The following is a 17,127-nucleotide window of genomic DNA, read 5'->3' as shown; positions in this document are numbered from 1 at the left end:
AACTAAAGCACAGGAACTAGATTACATATGGAAAGCCCAGTGGTGGCAACCTGAAAACAATGCTTATTCATAAAAAAGTGCAAAGTAAAGATGAGTTTATTCTATAATTAGGAAGTTGAGCCATTTTTATTTTGAGCAAGTCTTTACTGCAGCAGTGTATTTTTTAAAAATAATGTTTTAAAGTGGAAATTAGAAATACACCCAATTGTTACTTTTTTTAAAAAGCCATATGAATAAATCTCTCCCTCCCCCCCAGACTGCATTAGTCTAAAAGACTTAAATTAGGGTATTTTTTCTTTATCCAAATGGTAATTATAACAGACATTATTAGAATTATTGAATTAGCAATAAGAAAGAGAGATGTGTATCTGTTTCGTAAAAATATGGGCCAGGCTGGATCCACAAGAGAGTAGTAACCTGTGAAATAAACATAGAAAGTCCTCTGAGACATTGTTTCTCATAATGGAATGATATAAATTACATAGTGCTTAATGAAACAATTTAGGATGTGTATACATACGTGTGACCTTGTCTCTCTTTGGATTAACTGTGAAGTCAGGGAGAATTTAAAAAAAAATAAAAAAAGTTAGGTACAGGTAAGATTTTTATTTAAAAAAAAAGAAGTGTAACTATTGACTTCATTGCAGTGATTTTCAAAGGTGATTTAAGAATTTTTTATTTATATGACAGCAGAATGCATTACAATTCTTATTACACATAGAGAGCACAATTTTTCATATCTCTGGTTGTATACAAAGTATATTCACACCAATCCATGTCTTCATACCTGTACTTTGGATAATAATGATTATCACATTCCACCATCATTAATAACCCCATGTGCCCTCCCTTCCCCTCCAACCCCTCTGCCCTAATAGAGTTTGTCTATTCTTCCCATGATGCCTCTTCCTATCCCACTATGAATCAGCCTCTTTATGTCAAAGAAAGCATTTGGTTTTTTGGGATTGGCTCACTTCACTTAGCATTATCTTCTTGAACTTCACCCATTTACCTGCAAATGCCATGATTTTATTCTCTTGTATTGCTGAGTAATATTCCATTGTGTATATATGCCACATTTTTTTTTTTTAACCATCTATTGAAGGGCATCTAGGTTGGTTCCACAGTTTAGCTATTGTGAATTGTGCTGCTGTAAACATTGATGTCGCTGTGTCCCTGTAGTATACTGTTTTTAAGTCCTTTGGGTATAGACCGAGGAGAGGGTTAGCTGGGTCAAATGGTGGTTCCATTCCCAATTTTCCAAGAAATCTCCATATTGCTTTCCATAGTGGCTGCACCAATTTGCAGTCTCACCAGCAGTGTATGAAAGTACCTTTTCCCCCACATCCTCGCCAAAAGAATTTTTTTGTCTTAACTGTACTAACATTGTATTTTTAAGTCTGCTTTTTATATGAACTTTTTATACAGAGGAAACTATCTATTATAAATAGAAAATTATCTTACATAACTATATCCTTCAGATAATAAATACAATCAAGAGTAAAAAAAATTTAAAAATTTAAATCATATTAGAAATAATCAACATGAGCAGTTTATCAACATATTTTTCTTGAGAATGGGTCCTTCCCTGAGAACAACGATATTGTGAATGCTGAATTAATACTAAAGGGACAGTAGCTTCTTTCATCCATTCCAGTTTATCACTAAGTCATCATTAGGACTTTTGGCTTATTAAAAGCAGTAACTATGCGCTTTTTTTTACTGAGCTTTATTTAGATTTTTTATTTCAGAGTACTGGGAGGAAATAAGTCCCACAACTGCCTTTAGCCTTCTTGATTTTTTGTTTTATTAAATGACCTTTTCTACACCAGTTGTACATCAGTTGCTCTTGGGTTCCTGTAATGGAAGCCATCAAGTACCTAGCCCTCTGGGCACTTGTGAGCATCTTTGAACATCATCATACCTGGGAGTGAGCTTTGTGCTGAGTTACCATGAAGCTGCTAACCTAACTTTTTGCAATTATATCCATGAATTCAAGGGTGTGATATTCTAATTATTTTTTTCTTGTATATATTTTTAAATATTCAACAAATATACATCTTAATATACATCTACTAGCTAAAATTACCTTTGTATCAAGGGTATGCTTGACATATGTTGCAAAACAGTTTGGTATGGCCTCTTGGTATTTATTGAACTACAGATAGTATCTAGAAGACTATGAACAATTTTTTTTTCTGGTGTTTGCCATAATTTGTGAGTTGAAATCTGTTAAATAAAAGGTTTTATCTAACTTTACCCTACTCAGACTTCAGGATAAAAGGTGGGATGGGGATGGTTATCCTTTCATTTTTTAAATTATAAATCCTGTCATTCCCCGCTAGTGCAGAAAAATGGAATGCTTTCAAGGAAGCCAACATTTTACAGAAAAATTGAGTTTTCTGAAAATTAGTGGCAGAATTAATCTGGAGGATGCTATGGTAAATGGGTGATATGTTTTACAATATCTTGTAAATATGCAAGTTAGCATGTGCTTTTACCCTTAGGAGCTCAGGGATTTTCATTCTTGGACTAGAGCTTTAATCTGAGTTTTATCTCCCAAGATTAGAGACCATCTCAAGTTTAGAGCTCCAAAGATCAAAAAAAAAAACTGTCAGCAATATTATTGTGATGGCATTACTAATTATGTAGAAACTTTAAAGGGAAAACATGATTTTACCCTAAGTTATTTCACCAAACCCATGAGGTGATACTATCAAGCACATTTTATAGTTATGGAAATAGGTTCAGAAAGTTGCCTGAGGTCACAGTGGTAGAACTGGACACTGAACTGGAAACTGGCATATGGTTCTAAAATCTATGGTTTTAACTCGTATATTATACTGCCTAATGTGGAAGAAACTTATACACGGATACACACTTGTGTATACATGTATGCTTTGTTGTAACACCCTAAAAGAATTTGGTTAACATGTTGTTTTCTCAGAAGAGATTAGTTGCATTTTGGATACATGTTACTGGGTTTTCCTAACAAACTTGATGTGAGTGGAATAAAAATAAAAAAAAAAAAATGGTTGGACTGAGGGAAAAATAACTGGCTTAGAGAGTTGATCCAGAAAGTGCCCCTATGCCTGGAGTAAGGTTTACAGTTTAATGTTTACAAATAGGAAGGAAACAGCAATTTAATAGAATCCTAATTTTTTGTGTGAAAGAAATCTTAGGAAATGTAAGCAATGCAACATTTTTTTTCCAAATGAAAATGTATGCAGTAAAATTTGGCTCACTGTCCTATCCTAAGCATCCCACCCCAGCCCTGCTGTTCTGAGCAGTTGAGTTTGTTACAGATAAAGGCACAAAGTATTATGCGATTTGCACAATAGCTTACGAGGTTTTCCTTCACACCATGAGAAAATAAAGGATATTTTAAAAGATCTTCTTAAAGAATATCTCAAATTTTTCTTAAACATATTTATTTCTAGAACGGTAAGCCATGGGGTTGGTTACTCCTCCATGCCAATTTCCTCGAAAACAGCTATTAGGATAAAATAATTACACTCTTAACCGTAGAGAAAGGCATAATAGTTTCTATTCCATTATTTCATTTGTGGATTGTTCCTTTTACTCACCACAGAGATTTTGTAAACATTTGTCATCTGGAGGACAAGCACTGCAGGTGTATCCCTTCTGGTATGGCCAAGTTGGGTAATTTCCTCTGTAAAGCAGAAGAAGCCTGTCTATTAGTAGAGTTTTTGTTTCCAATTACAATTTACTGTGAATCCTTGACCAGATCCAGAATGATAATAAGGTGGAAGTGAAAATTATTGAGAGCTTGTAAGCAACCAGTAGTTCATAAAATGTGAAGAAAAGGAAATAAATGGAAAGCTACTAGTATGTGTAGGGTTCATTCAATGGCCCTCTTAATTTACATTATTTCACTTCTGACAATTCTGGGAGGAAGTTATTTTATTTCTGAGGATCTAAGAGATTAGTGACTTGCCCCAAATCACAATTTACACATACCTGAGTCAGGAGGAAAACTAGATTTGTCTGACACCAGGGCTGTGCTTCCTCTACTGTTCTCTGGCCTGAGTAATTGCTGTCATCCAAAAATCTGCCCATCTCATGAAAGCTATCATGGCCTGTATTTACTCTCATTATTCAACCTAGCCACCATAGTTTTTATTGGATAGGAAATGCCTTTCAAAATACACACACACACACACACACACACAGAGGAAATTCTGAATTACAGGTTGTTTTCACATAAAAGATGATCTGTGAATAATAGCTAAATATTGGTCATTCACTATGTGTTAGGCACTGTTTTAAGCATCCTTGAATGAGATAATCTTCACAACATTTCTATGAGGATGTTACTGTTTCTTATTTATCCCTATTAGATAGCTAATGGCTTAGGCACAGTACAAATAACTGACCAAAGTCACTGATAGAAAGTGAAATTATATATTATATATATATATATATTTTTAGAGAATTTTTTTTTTTTTTTTTTAAATTTTTTTTTTTTTTAGAGAGAGAGAGAGAATTTTTTTAATATTTATTTTTTAGTTCTGGGTGGACACAACATCTTTGTTTGTATGTGGTGCTGAGGATCGAACCCGGGCTGCACGCATGCCAGGCGAGCGCGCTACCGCTTGAGCCACATCCCCAGCCCTTTTAGAGAATTTTTTAATATTTATTTTTTAGTTTTCAGAGGACACAACATCTTTGTTTGTATGTGGTGCTGAGGATTGAACCCGGGCCACATGCATGCCAGGCGAGCGCTCTACCGCTTGAGCCACATCCCCAGCCCCCAAAAGTGAAATTATATATAAACATTTTATATTCCCATGAGCACCTAAAGAGTAGCAATGCTCACAGGTTTGGTACATTATATCAGCAGATCTACCATTGCACTAATTTTTTAAACTCTGCTTTTGGAATGCAGTTCTTCTTCTTTGCCTTTTGATAGCTTGGTAAATCCTAAGGACTCTTTCTTAAAATAGGATGATTTTTAATTGCATAAAATACATAGGAATGTGGGAAACTGATTAAACAGAAATGAGCATCAAAATGTTGAAAAAAGAATCATAGAAATATGTGCTTTTCTATTAAGTATTAAACCAGATCTAGCAGGTTCTAATATTGTAAGTAGTTTCAAATCAATGTTAATCATAAATATTTTTAGGTGTCTGCAGCAACTAGAGTTAATATGAAAATAACTACTATTTTCAAAGACACAGATATTGTTAATACAGAGTCACAGTACTAAAAAGCCTAGTCTGTTGTCTTCATTCAAGTGGAAGGAATTGTAATTTTTTTCTGAACCATGTTCATGAACTCCCGTCCCAGTAAAACTATACATTTAACTCTAGTGTTAAGAAGCCCCCAGTTCGAGGCTTTATATTAACACCTCATTTTTTTTTTCAATCCAAGTATATGTTCTAATCTCATTTGGCTTCACATTATTGGTTGCTTCAGAAGTGAAATTTATCCTTGTACTGTATAATCAAAGCAATATAGTAGAAATTCTGATAGCAATCACAAAAGATCCAAATTAGACGTTAGTCTTGGAATATCTTTCATTGTTAAAAAGCACAATACTCATTAAATTGTTTAAATTCTAGATGGTTTTAACAAAATCATTTATGCTACCTTATGCTTCAACTATGCATTCCAAACTGTGAAGGAGAAGGAAAACATTGCTACTTAAAAATAAGCTAAAAACAATATAGTTGTGAGTTGTAGGTAAAGTGAAGAATGCATTTGGGAAAAGCATGCTACTAGAAAGACCTGGGTTTGTCTAAGTGAGAGTGATTATGACAAAGAGATCTGAAGTATTCTATGGAGTGAAGAAGCAGAAAGCTTTAGTATTTTTTTCTAGTACCTTGAGAGAGAAGATTGGGACATTGAGGAAGAGAAGTTAAATATGATTAAGGGTTCCCAAGGCAGAGATGGCCAAACCATACTAGCTACTGTTCTTGTAATTAAGGTTATTTCCTCCTCTGTGTTACAGTCCTGTTCTCCACTAACCACTCTGGGTAGAGATCTGTTACCATGGCTTTGCTGAATGATGCCCAGGGAAGAGAGAGGTACAGGTGACTGGAGAATTAAGCATCCTATTCCCCTTCTGAGGCATTCTCAGAAACACTGGGGAAATACTGGATTATGTGGAGTGAGGGCGTATGGCTTTGAAGATATAAGAAAAGGCCTCAGAAGGCAGAAGGAAATGAATACCTTCCTAACTGGCCCCTCTTGTCTTCTGCCGCTCCAGTTCCTTTTCCACACTTCACAGACTGATCTCCAGATTTAAAGCAGATCTCATCATGAGTCCCCTATTTAAGATACTTTGATGGGTTCCTCTACTGACTTGACTAAGGTTAACCCTCGCCATGATCTACAAGGCCCTGTGAGATCTCTGCTGCCATCTTCCCCTTGGTTTCATTTCACTCAATGCTCTAACACCCTGGTCTCTGTCCATGCTTCATACTTGCCAAAGTCCTCTCCATGTAAGTTTTGCAGTTGTTCTCCCCTCTGCACAACTCTTCCTGCAGTTCTCACATCTGATTCCTTCTCATTTTTCACACCTAAGCTAAAATTATCACAGAATGTCCTTCCCTGATCATTTTATTTTAAACAGGGCCTTTTCCAGTGGTAGTTCCTATTAGAGTATTATTTATATTCTCTTAGTTTCCCCATTATAATGCAGTCATATATATTTATTGATCTGCCTCATAAATATAAATAAGGGCAGAGTGCATCTGGCTTGCTCTTCTTTGAAGTTTAGTAAAGAAATATTTGCTGAATAAATGAATGTATGAAGCTAACTCAGTTTTTTATAGAAACATAAGTTTCACAACAATGTTTATAACCAAAAGTAAGTAAAGTGATTCTGTACTAGAATTCACACATGCAATTAATAATGAGAATAAAAATAATAAATACTTATGAACAATCACCAGTGCCAGGCATTATACATACTTGGTGTTTTTACATAGCTTTCTATGACTCTTGTAGCTACACTAAATATAGATGCTATTATTATTTTGACTTTTGACAACAAAACAGATTCAGAGAATTAACTAATTTGTCTCTGGTCACATGGTAAATTAACTGTACCTTAACCATTAAACTGTCATGAAAAACTATCACTGGTTGAATTAAGGTTTTGTCTACCTTTTCTTTGGTTTTCCTTATTTTCCAACTATGGAATCTTAAGTCAAAGTTGTTCTTTTCTGAAGGATACTTGATTTTAGTTCCCTTCCCTCCAAACAAAACTCAAGGGCAACAAATTAAAGAAAACAATGTTACATATGTGGCGAATGGTTAAAAAGCCTTAAAATATAAACAGCTAATATCAATCATTAAGAAAACCACTCTAAAAGAAAAATGGGAAGATCATATGATTTACCAAGAAGGAATATAAATAGACAATCAGGTGAAGAGATTTTATCATCATTAGTAATCAGAGATGCAAAAGAAAACAAATATAATTTCTTTCAAGTTAGAAAATACTTATAATGCGCCAGGGTGTGATGTTGCATGACTATAATTCCAGCTACTCAGGAGGCTGAGGCAGGAGGGTCACAAATTCTAGGCCAGTTTCAGTAACTTGGTGAGACCCTAAGCAACTTAATGAGACTCTGACTCAAAATGAAAAATAAAAAAGAGCTGGGTATGTGCCTCAGTGGTTAAGCAGCCCCTTGGGTTCAATCCCCAGTATAAATTGAAAATAAATGATGAAAAGTAATTTGGTAAAAGGTATTAAAAAGTTAAAAAGGGTCAAGTTACTAGTATTACTCCTAGGAATTGTAGGAACATAAAAGTGACTGAATATTTCTGACTATAGTTGTTCATCACAAAATACAGAACAATCTAAATTCTTCACTGAGATTAACTGTTTTATTAACTATCAAGAGCACAAACTGAGATAGACAGCCAGATCAGAGGCCAGCCAAGACATTTACTAACTGTAGGACAGGGCAGGTTATTTCCTTTGCCCATGCCTTAGTTTCCTCATCTGCAAAACAAGATAAAGGTGTAACTTTTTTTTACATTTCCTAAACTTTTAATGAAGATTAAATACATGTAAATTATTACTCAGAACAGTGCTTGGCATGTTGTAAGCATTATATAAAACATCAATGATTTTATAATTATTGAAATTGAGTTTCAGGTTTAAATTAAGTGACAAAGACATGGTATAATTTTAAGTAAAAAAAATACAAAACTTGTATTTACAGCATGGTAACAGTTTTTTACATATGTTTACAATACACAAATGTACATACCTATACATGTATCTGGGTATGTTATGTGTGTGTTTATGTGTTTATTTTAAGGATATGGGTAAGGTCACTTCCCACTTTTTCCAAAGGGTGAAAACATTTTTCATTTAAAAACAGAACTACCAAAAGTATGAAGTTATATAAATTGAAGAACTTTAGTTCTTTTGTTTAGAAGATTCTATAAAATTTGCCAAATTTTTAACAAACTAATAAAAAATTGACCCATCTTGTGTTATTACCATATCAGACTAGTTTGTGTCCCTGATAAACACTTGAGTCTTGCTGCTTTTAAAAATATGTGTATTTAAAAAGAGTATAGAAACACAGAAAAAAGTACCAGAATGTTAATGGAGTAGATCTCTGGGCAGAGTAATTAAGAGTTATATTAATTTTCTTCTCTATACTTTATTAACTAGATTTTCTAAAATGAAGATGAATACTTTTAAAATATAACATTAACTTTTAGAAAGAGGTTAATTCAGGCACTTACGCTGGTCCATAGTTGCATATAAAATGTGCTCCATTGGAAAGACTTTCAAAGCCAGAAACTCTAGGGCAAAACTGTACTGCACAACCAACCTTGTAACTGTCTGCCCAGACAACCTGAAAATAAATGAGGATATTAACACAGAGGAAAACAGTGAAATGAACATTTGGGTATGATTAGGCCTTAAGCAACTTAATAAGACCCTGTCTCAAAATGAAAAATAAAAAGAGCTGGGGATGTGGCTCAGTGGTTAAACATGGTAAGCTATATTTGCTCTATTTAGTTAAAGTACTTACTACCAAGGAAGTTTCAGGTGCTCAAAATTCAGCTGGAAACAAGATCTATAATTACTGTCATTGGTGTTGATGGTGGTAGTCTGTGTGTATGTGTTCGAGAGAGAGAAATAAACATATAAACAAGATAATTTTGAGTTACTACAATGAAGAAATAAAACAGGGTTAACAATGAAGAGTGATCAGTGGGGAGAAAGGGGGCTGATTTAACAGGGGTGTTCAGAGAAGCCATTTCTGAATGGGAGGCATTTGAACTGCGACATGAACAATGAGGGTACAACATAGAGGCTAATGGTTTAGGAGACCTCAACAATGAAGAAAGAGCATTCTGTAGAGCCCTGTCAGGAACAAAGGCCCTGAGGCAGCCTTTCCTTAATATATTAGACTGGCAGAATAAAGGCAAATAGAGCCTGATCTACTGAGTGGGGGAGAGTCATAGACAATTAGCTCAAAGGCAGGGGAACCAACCGTGGAGATTCTTGTAGGTGAGTGACTGTTTTTTTTTTTTTTTTTTTTTTAATCATATCTTAGCAAGAACCCAGTAGCAGTTAGGAAGTAAAGACACTGAAAAGAGCATGGTAGTAAGTGCTTTAACTAACAAAGAGGTAACTTTGGAGGCTATTTCAGTGTTACAAGAATGAAACATGGTAACTCACACTTGGGTGATGGCATTCCTGAAGACTGATCAAGTTCATGGCTCAGCTTAGAAGCGTAGGTAGAAGGATTTGCTTTTATTATGGATGTGGGAAGCATTTTGGTTTGATCTAAGCAACATTTATTGAGATGTTTCAAACTAGGGAAGAAGCAAGGTGGGTAGAGCATGGGTAACAGTTCTATTCAGGACATTTGCTGGACTTAACCATTTTCAGTTCAGTGAACAGCATAAGGTTAGAGGTATAAAGACATGAGGCTAGATTACATCACATAGGCAAAGTAATAGATTATGAAAAATTAAAGCAGAGCTTGGGACCAAGAAAAAGTCAAGAGCAGCATATCAGATGCAAAAGTAGTCAGTGATGTGGAGGGAAATCAAGAGTGGAGACAGCTTCAGGGAGAGCAGCCTGTGCTGGGAAATTGGATCCATGCTCAAAAGAGCTCCGTATTTGGTTAATCAAAACTGTTGCATAATCTAGCACCAGCAGTGGGACTTTTCCCTTGCTTTTTGAATGAAGGAGTATACATTTTCAGTATGCACCAGGCCCCACAAATTATGTAGCTTTACCTGACAAAGAGTGTTTGGTGTCATAGACGACTAAACAAAGCATTTAAAGAGTCAGTAGCTGAAGACAAGCCAACAATTAAATGCATTCCTTTTTACAGTGGTACTGATTTACATTTTAAATCATTTTTTACCATAGTTTGTTGAGTAATTTTGTGATAAGAATTGTGCTAAATATGGGGGTGTAATAGTGGATGAGCAAGAGCCAGCAGGTGCCTTTGCAAAAATATAGAGGAAATCAGTCCTGCAACCATTACATAAGAGTGTTGACCATCGTGAAGGGTTCTAAGGGCATATGTAGCATGGAGCCCTTTTCCAAGGAAGCAAGTTGGAGCTGGAGAGGGCAATACTCATGTGAACCCAAAGAGGAAAAGATTCGTTCACAGAATTAAACCATGGCCAGGGTGACTGCAGAAAAAATTTATTCCCTGGGAAAACAGTGAAGAGTGAGGGGAGAGGGGGGCTGCGGATGCAATATGAGTTCCCCCAGGGTTTACATGTGGCATCGGAGGTGAAGGAGTATTTAGGGACGTGATCATAGTACCAGTGAGGACAGCTGCTTTTTCAGACTGTCTTTTTTCTCTTGGTTTGACCACTGCAGAGGATCCGGAAAGGCATTTCCAACATCCCAGAGAAGAGGAGCAGGACCCTCTTTTAGAAAGGGATGGTCCCTTCTCTGTGGTCTAAATGGAGTATTTCCTGAGGAACATTTCTCTGCATATCACATTCCAAGGAATCCTCTACAGGGAACCCCGGCCTACATAGGCATAGAAGTGGCTTAGGCTTCCATCTTACTGAGAGAATCTAGCTTTTGGAGTGGCTATTGTTCCCCAGGTTTGATTCTTAAACTTTTGCTTTTCAATTATTTTTGTTTTACTTTGAAATTTTCTGAATTTTTATTTATTGCATTTCAAGCTGATTTTGCATGGGATGATTTGCAGAATTTGGGGTTCATCTCAGAACTCTGGCATCAAAGTCACTGGAATTGTCCTTAAAATCTATTTTAACAAGTTCTTCCGGTGATTCTTCCACATGCTACCTGGGTTCAATGTGGTCTCTGTTCCTGGCTTTCACCTTAGCTTGATATGTTTTATCTTTTGGTTTTTGAGTACTTCCTTCCATAGAGTCATTACATCTCAAGTATTTTTAATGTTTGTAATACTGTATCTTTAATGCTATTTTTGTCCAAAAGTATACAAATTTTAGTTAGCATTTATTATATGTTTTACTTGGTATGTTAGTCAACTTTCTGTCCCTGTGACAAAAATACCTGAGAGAATAAGGAGGAAAGGCTTACGGTGGCTCATGGTTTCAAAGGTTTCAGTTCATGGACAGTTGACTGTTGCCTTTGGGCCTGTGACAACATACTAAGTACATCATGAGAGGAGCATATAATAGCCAGAATGCAAAGAGAAAGAAAGGAAGCAGCCGAATCCCAATAGTCTCTTCAAGGGCATACCTCTCAATGATCTAACTTCCTTCCACTAGTCCTCAATACTAAACATTTTACCAGTCTCCTAATACCGCCACAGGCGGTATTAACCTTTAACACATGAGAGACATTCAGGATCTGAATTCTAGCATTCTGCCCCTGGTCCCCAAAGACTCATGTCTGTCTCCTATTGCAAATACATTTAGTCCATCCCAAGAGTCACCGGAGTCCCAAATATTTTAATATTGTTCAAAAGTCCAAAGTTTCCTCTGAGAGTCAAGGCAAACAGCTAAGAGTCCCTACAATAACACTAATAAAAAATGGCACAGGATATACAGTTCCATTCAAAAAGAGAGGACTAAGTGAAAAAAGAAAAAAAAAGGAATTAAACCAACACAAGATTTAAAACTAGCAGATAACATCAAATCCTATCATTCCCTGTCTAACATCTGGTGGACAGGGTGGTGTGATGTGAGCTCTGAACAATTTGGGCAGCCCCACCTCTCCCATCTTGGGGTTGTAATATGGCCTACATGACCACCCTCACAGGTTGGCTTTATTTGCTGCCTCAGCTTCCCTCAGCAGGCATTCCTCGTTCCTGGCATCTCTAACTTCCTGGGGTCTCCATTGTGGTTTGGCTCACTCTCCCAGCTTCATGTATCATTCTGTAAGAGACTGCTTTCAGGGGCTTGCACACTATCACACACCGTCTGGCCTACTGGGCTTTACTTTGAAATCTTGGTGGAAGCCTCTGTGACACCCTAACTCTTGCATTCCGCATGTCCGCACCATCACACTGACCACTCCAAGAACTGCTGCCAGCCTGGGTTGCACCAGACACACTTAAACCATGGCTCCAGTGTCCTCTGAGTGCCTTGATGACTGAACAAGGTAAAAAAAATTGGGAAAACAATTCCCTGAGTGGCCCTGTGTCAGCAGGGTGCCATGGGGCTTTCTTCTCAAAGGAAAGTCTTTGAAATTATTTTATACTTTTTAATACCTGACATCCTGTGATGGGTAGGATCTGCCTTTTCCAGAGATGCCCTCAGGTCATCTTTCCAAATGGCCCTGTGCAAAGCACTTGGCTTCTTTTTAATGGTGTTTTGACACTATTTTCTGTAGATGGGAGATTGGGAGCTAATTTTGCCTGATCACAAAGTACAGTAAGGACAGTATATGCCCTGAGCAAGATGCTTTCAGAGTGTTTTTCCATATGAAATCCATACAGAACCTAGGGATTCTATACTTTCTAACAAGTTTTGCATCAGGGGAACCCATATGGGAGAGCCATATCTCTTTTTTTTTCCTCTAACAATTTCTTCCCACCATCTTTACCCTTTCAATTCTCAGCATGGAGCCATCTGAATCATTATCAGAAGCATGATAATATCATAACAGCATAAGACCTGCCAGAGAAATTGTGAAATTTTCATTGTTGCATGAGAGTGTAAGAGTGTAAGAAAAATTTCAGGAGGGTGAATGTGTGGGGAAATCGAGATTAAAAACAAAAATAAGACGAATAGTGCCATCTAGTGGGAAGCTCTGGCACTATCAGACCCAAGTAATCTACACTGCCAAACTGTTCTCAAATTTTTCCAAAATGGACTGGCAGCAACAAAACATATGATTTGATTGATCTTCTATATTACCACACTAAAATTATTCCTTAATAATAGGCTGTATCCAGTGAATATAAAGCTAAAGTGTTAAATTAACATGTCAAGAAATATTAAACCTTTTGTGGGGAGATAATTTATCTGAATTTATTCTTTTTATTCTGTATAACCAGCCAACATGGACCAAAATTTATAAATAGCTCAATTTTCAACAGAAGATGAGAATAAGTCAGGAGTTACTATATCCACTCGAGGTAACTTTCTAGCATGAATTTAAAATGGCAATTGAGTGATCTTGAATCTATCAGCAAGATTTCTCATAAAAATAAAAATGGACTCCTAATCAAGCTATCAGATCCTTTTCCAATATTACTTCTGGTAAACTAGCCCATGGATGGATCTTTGTTCACTGCCTTCAAAGTACAAATCTCACTCCGGAGTCCTAGAAAACAGAGCCTAAGTCAACAATATGCTAACACATTTTTAGGGCATAATCTCAAGAAAAGTGGGAGGGAAAACATGTAGGGAATGAGACAGGGAAGGAGGGATACAGTCTGGATTGGTCCCTAGTCCTCAGAAGTTGGTCATATTTTGGAAGAGACATTATGTGTAAATGGATGTGTTACAGTGCTTGGCTAGTGTTGTTCACAGTTACTGACAAGGTACCAATGAGCAAAGAGGACAGAACAACTCTCCAGCCAAGGGTGGGGTGTGTGTGCAAGACTTCATGTAGCAAGAAAAACAGAAGCTGGTTCATGAAGATTAAGTCAACTGAAAAGGAAAACAATTCCAGGCAAAATTAACAAGGTGTAGAAGGTATATAATGTGTATGAATGAGCCTGGTACTTCAGATGATTGACAAGTAGCTCAGCATGCAAAATATATAGAGGTTAGAATACAGTTAAATTGAGAACAGACTCCTAACCTCTGCATGCATATTCAAGTAAGGCATAATATCTATCATTACAGGGAGTCAAAATAAGAGAAGGAAACTTAAATTTATGCCACAGAGGCCTCAGATTTGAGAGATGGATCTTCCCAAATTAACTGAACTTATTTGTAAATTGTTGCTTTATATCTAGGTGGAAAAGAGAGGGCTAATATTTTAGACACAAAATAGCTATTAGAACCCCTGCTAAATGATCTTAACCTCTTCTCATTATTAAGAGACCACCCTATTCTGCCCCTACTTGAAAAGAGGACTCTACTCATGGGGAGAGGCCCAGAGATCCCTAGGGTCTGGGAAGACAAAGCTATAGCAACCACTTTCACAGTGACTGTAGGGTTTAGTTCTCTACATTGAAGACCTAATTCAGTTCTCACCACAGACCCATAAAGGGATGATATCCAAACCAACAGGACCAGAGAGGTTAAGAAGTTACCTCTTCAATATCATTTAGCTAGTAAAAGTTCAGATTCAGATATCAGATGTTATAAGGTTTTAAATATAATGTTTGCAAGTTATCTCATACAGTACTAGTATTTAGTATTTTTCCAGATTGATGGTCCTCACATATCACTTTTGTCCATTTAACTAAACTTTTCAAGAATTATTTCCTCTGGTATTGGAGTCTATTCCATTTATTATTATCTTTGAACTAGGACTGTTATGTCTACTCACACATATTTACAGGGGCACTGGCCTTCTTTATATTTCCTAATATCAGATTTCAGTTTTCTCCTCCTACTTGAAAAGATGGTTTCAAAAACACAAGGGGGCAGTGCTGGGGATGTGACTCAGTGGCAGAATACTTGCCTAGCATGCCCTAGGCCCTGGGTTCAATCCTCAGCTCCACAAGCAAAACAAAACAAAGCAAAAAACCATCAGGCAATACTTACCTGAGTGTAATGACCACAGACTTTTGTGCATCTTCGGGTGTTGAAGTCATAGTCTTTAATTTCATTATACCAGTTTGAGATGGCTGAAGACTCCGAAAATAAGGATAGAGACCCAGTCCAGATATTTTCTCCCAGTGAAGTGAAGTTTGGGTGCATCTTGCTTGATTTCAGCTGTGGGTTATGTCTAAACTGACAAGTTTTTGCCCACGCTTTTGCAATTTTGGCTAGTGCTGGGTCCCAAGTCTGCAAAAGGAATTATTAAACAATATGGGAATCAAGAATGGAATCTTCCACAACAATGTAAGTGGTGTGATCTAGCAGGGATTTAAAAGGCACATGAGATGTGATGCTATGTAAATCTTCCCTAAAGACAGTCTTCAAGCAATAATTAGGGCTGAGGAAATAACGATAATCTGGTTTGATGGAATTTAGCATCTAAGCCAGGAAGACAGACCAACGTTTCACTGAAGCCTAATTATGTGCAAGATAGTATATACTGTTTCACTGTCTATGCAATTTATTAGCCACAACACCCCTCATCTGAAGAAGCTCAGAAAAGCTACAAACCAGCTCAAAGTCACAGATCAGGGATTCAAACCCAGAATCAAAAATCCCATCCTTACCCTAGAATCCACATTGTCTTCCTGAGAAGGCAACAGAAAAAGTGAGCTTAGAGTCAAGAAAAGAAAAAACAGAAACCGAAAGAATCCTATTAACAGGGAAGAAAATAACCAAAAAAATAAAGAAGTCTCCCCAAGATGAGGAAGGAAAGGGCCCCAAAAGAGAACGACACTGCTCTTGTGGTGTTTGCTTTTGATGTGGTGAGTAAAGGGCTAAACTGCATTTTAATCACGGATTGTGAATTTACAGAACACACTAATCATAAGCAAAAAATCATCCAAGATTACCAAGAATATGTCCCCAAAGTTAATACCTGAGCTGTTTTTGATTGACTTATGCCACAAATACTGTTTTTTTTTTTTTCCTTACCATGTATCGCATGTCCCTGGCTGTTGGAGTCACCTCTGATCGAAACTTGTTATGTATTCGAACACACTCTTTGATGAAATCTTCATTTTCAATATCTGGCAAGTTATTTACCTTATATGAATAACTATAGACAAAAGAAATCAGCCAGGTCATAGTAGCAAGTGTGACCCGCATGCTCAGTCTGGTGGGCACAAAGCCACAGGGAGCTAAATCCAGAGCCTGGGTTTCTGAGAGAATTCTCCTCTCTGTCTTCAGCTGCCAGCTTCACAAAGCATAGCTGACTTCAGCTTTGAGCAAACGGAAAACAGAACATGAGTTCATCACAAGTTTTAAGAAATGGGTTTTTCCATATATGGTTTGTAGCTGGTTTTGCAATCTTAACCCTTCATGTCAGTGGTTCTCGGTGACACAGCACCTATTCCAACAAGTATTCTTGCATAATTTTTTTGAGACTGAATCAGACTGTTCAGATTTTGTTCTGAGTTGGGAGGTATTTCCAAAGGAAATCCAAGAGTCTCCAGAAATAACAGTCTCCAATTTTTTATGGGGGTTGTGGTAATTAAATAAAAACATATCTCTGGTTTCTGTGAATGACTTGCAATATATTTTTAAAAACCTTTAAGACTCATCTCAGCACAAAGTGGTGAGAATAGAATATCTCTCTCTTATCTGAGTTTCCTTTATCATGATGCCTGAAACAGCAGACAATACCAAACCCTATATATACTATGTTTTCTCCTATGCAGAAGTAACCATGATAAAGTTTAATTTATAAATTAGGTACAGTAAGAGATTAACAATAATAACTAATAACAAAATAGAAAAACCATAACAATATAGTGTAAAAATTTGTCAGCATCACTACTCTTGTGCTTTGGGACCACTATTAGTAAAATAACACAAGCATTGTGACACAACGAGTTGATCTGGTAACAGAGATACCTGAGTGACTAATGGGCTAATAATATAGACAGCGCATATATACTAGAGAGAGGGATGGTT

General features: G+C 36.6%; 1 protein-coding gene across 1 annotated transcript; it reads right to left on the bottom strand.

Annotated features, from left to right (window-relative positions):
• Positions 1-107: 107 nt before the first annotated feature.
• Glipr1 (GLI pathogenesis related 1) lies at positions 108-16,429 on the bottom strand. Its single transcript, XM_046430642.2, has 6 exons — positions 16,126-16,429; positions 15,136-15,378; positions 8,740-8,852; positions 3,588-3,673; positions 521-547; positions 108-417 (listed from the first exon to the last, which is right to left on the bottom strand). Exons 1-6 carry the CDS (start codon positions 16,297-16,299, stop codon positions 263-265), a joined length of 798 nt encoding a protein of 265 aa, XP_046286598.1. The 5' UTR covers positions 16,300-16,429; the 3' UTR covers positions 108-262.
• Positions 16,430-17,127: the final 698 nt, after the last annotated feature.

The sequence above is a fragment of the Marmota monax genome, unplaced genomic scaffold (genome assembly GCF_021218885.2).
Source record: "Marmota monax isolate L192 unplaced genomic scaffold, Marmota_monax_Labrador192_F-V1.1 WCK01_AAM20220418_F8-fsc00056, whole genome shotgun sequence".
Lineage (NCBI taxonomy): Eukaryota > Metazoa > Chordata > Mammalia > Rodentia > Sciuridae > Marmota > Marmota monax.
This window is presented reverse-complemented; position numbering and strand designations above follow the sequence as displayed.

What these genes read in the sequence shown, in the direction of transcription:
- Glipr1 (XM_046430642.2), bottom strand. Translation starts at nt 16,299, where the DNA reads ATGCGGGTCACACTTGCTACTATGACCTGGCTGATTTCTTTTGTCTAT. An exon ending in TCTGTGGTCATTACACTCAG is followed by an intron (nt 8,853 to 15,135) that starts GTAAGTATTGCC and finishes ATTTATTTTCAG; the next exon opens with GTTGTCTGGGCAGACAGTTA. An exon ending in ATGTTTACAAAATCTCTGTG is followed by an intron (nt 548 to 3,587) that starts GTGAGTAAAAGG and finishes CTGACTTCACAG; the next exon opens with TTAATCCAAAGAGAGACAAG.